Raw genomic sequence first — 1,057 nt, forward strand, 5'->3', positions numbered from 1 at the left:
AGCAACAGGAAAAACGGGTAATAACAGCGTAACTGAGAGAAAGCGGAATCCCCTGGCAGAGAGCAGCGAGGTCGGAGATGGATTCGACGGTGTGGATCTCTCTCGAGAATCATTACCTCCAGACCTCGCCTGACCTCCCTCAGGTCACAGCGGTCACCGGGGTGAGGGCGCGTGGCTCGGGCGGCGAGGAGGGGGAGCGTGGGAGGGCTGTCCTGCATCCATGACGAAACCTGATTCATGAGGACGCCCAAGGAGTACACGTCGGACGCCGGGGAGATCCTGCCGCCGCTGAGGGCCTCCGGACTCACCCAGAAATAGCGTGCGGGGCAAAGGCCGTCGCAGATCACGGGGTACTCGCCTGCTAGCCGCCCGTGTCCGAAATCGACGATTCTGACTTTGGCGAGGCCGTCGGGTCGCTTCGGGAGAGTCACCATCACGTTGTCCGGCTTGAGGTCGGTGTGGACGACGCCCGCAGTGTGGATCTCGGCCACGCACTCCGCCAGGGACCAGAGGACGTGGAGGTACGTAAGATCGGGAGGCCGCAGCGAGCGGAACGAGTGGAAAGTCCAATACCCGCGGAAGGAGACGAGGAGGGCGGGTGGATGCTCTGCCATGGCCAGGAGGCGGGGTGCTCCCCCAGCGCCGCCCACAAGGTGCAGGATATCCGCTTCCCTCAGGAATTCCTCCCGAACGCCTTCGCGCTTGGCCACCTTCAGGCAGGCGACCCCCTTTCCCCAGCGCACGAGGTCCACTTTAGCGCTCCCTCCTTCGCCCAGACGCCGCACCAACATCGACTTCTGGAGGTGCAACACGTCCTCGGAACTTAAATGGGACACCGCAGGGACACGTCCACTCATCGTCCATGCGCAGACCTTTCAGCAAGACGACGCCCCTTCTGCGTATAACGTTCACAGATCACGAATCAGGTCCGCGATTAGTTCGTCCACGACCACCGATCATGACAGAAACCTGGAGAATGAGGTGCGTTCGACGTTCCTGCCCGTCGACGCTTCCATTGACGAGAAGGAACGAGGGGAAGCCGAACGGGGAACGGGAC

The 1,057-nt window shown here is 62.2% G+C and overlaps 1 protein-coding gene across 1 annotated transcript in view; it reads right to left on the reverse strand.

The window, feature by feature from the left end:
- The window catches only part of LOC119585339 (serine/threonine-protein kinases drp72-like), a 1,108-nt gene extending 251 nt beyond the window's left edge, over positions 1–857 (reverse strand). The window contains exon 1 of the mRNA XM_037934010.1: positions 125–857. Coding sequence (XP_037789938.1) covers positions 125–857 — 733 coding nt within the window. The remainder of the gene's footprint in view (positions 1–124) is intronic.
- Between the last annotated feature and the right edge of the window lie 200 nt (positions 858–1,057).

This window comes from Penaeus monodon, chromosome 19 (genome assembly GCF_015228065.2).
Source record: "Penaeus monodon isolate SGIC_2016 chromosome 19, NSTDA_Pmon_1, whole genome shotgun sequence".
Taxonomy (NCBI): Eukaryota; Metazoa; Arthropoda; class Malacostraca; order Decapoda; family Penaeidae; genus Penaeus; species Penaeus monodon.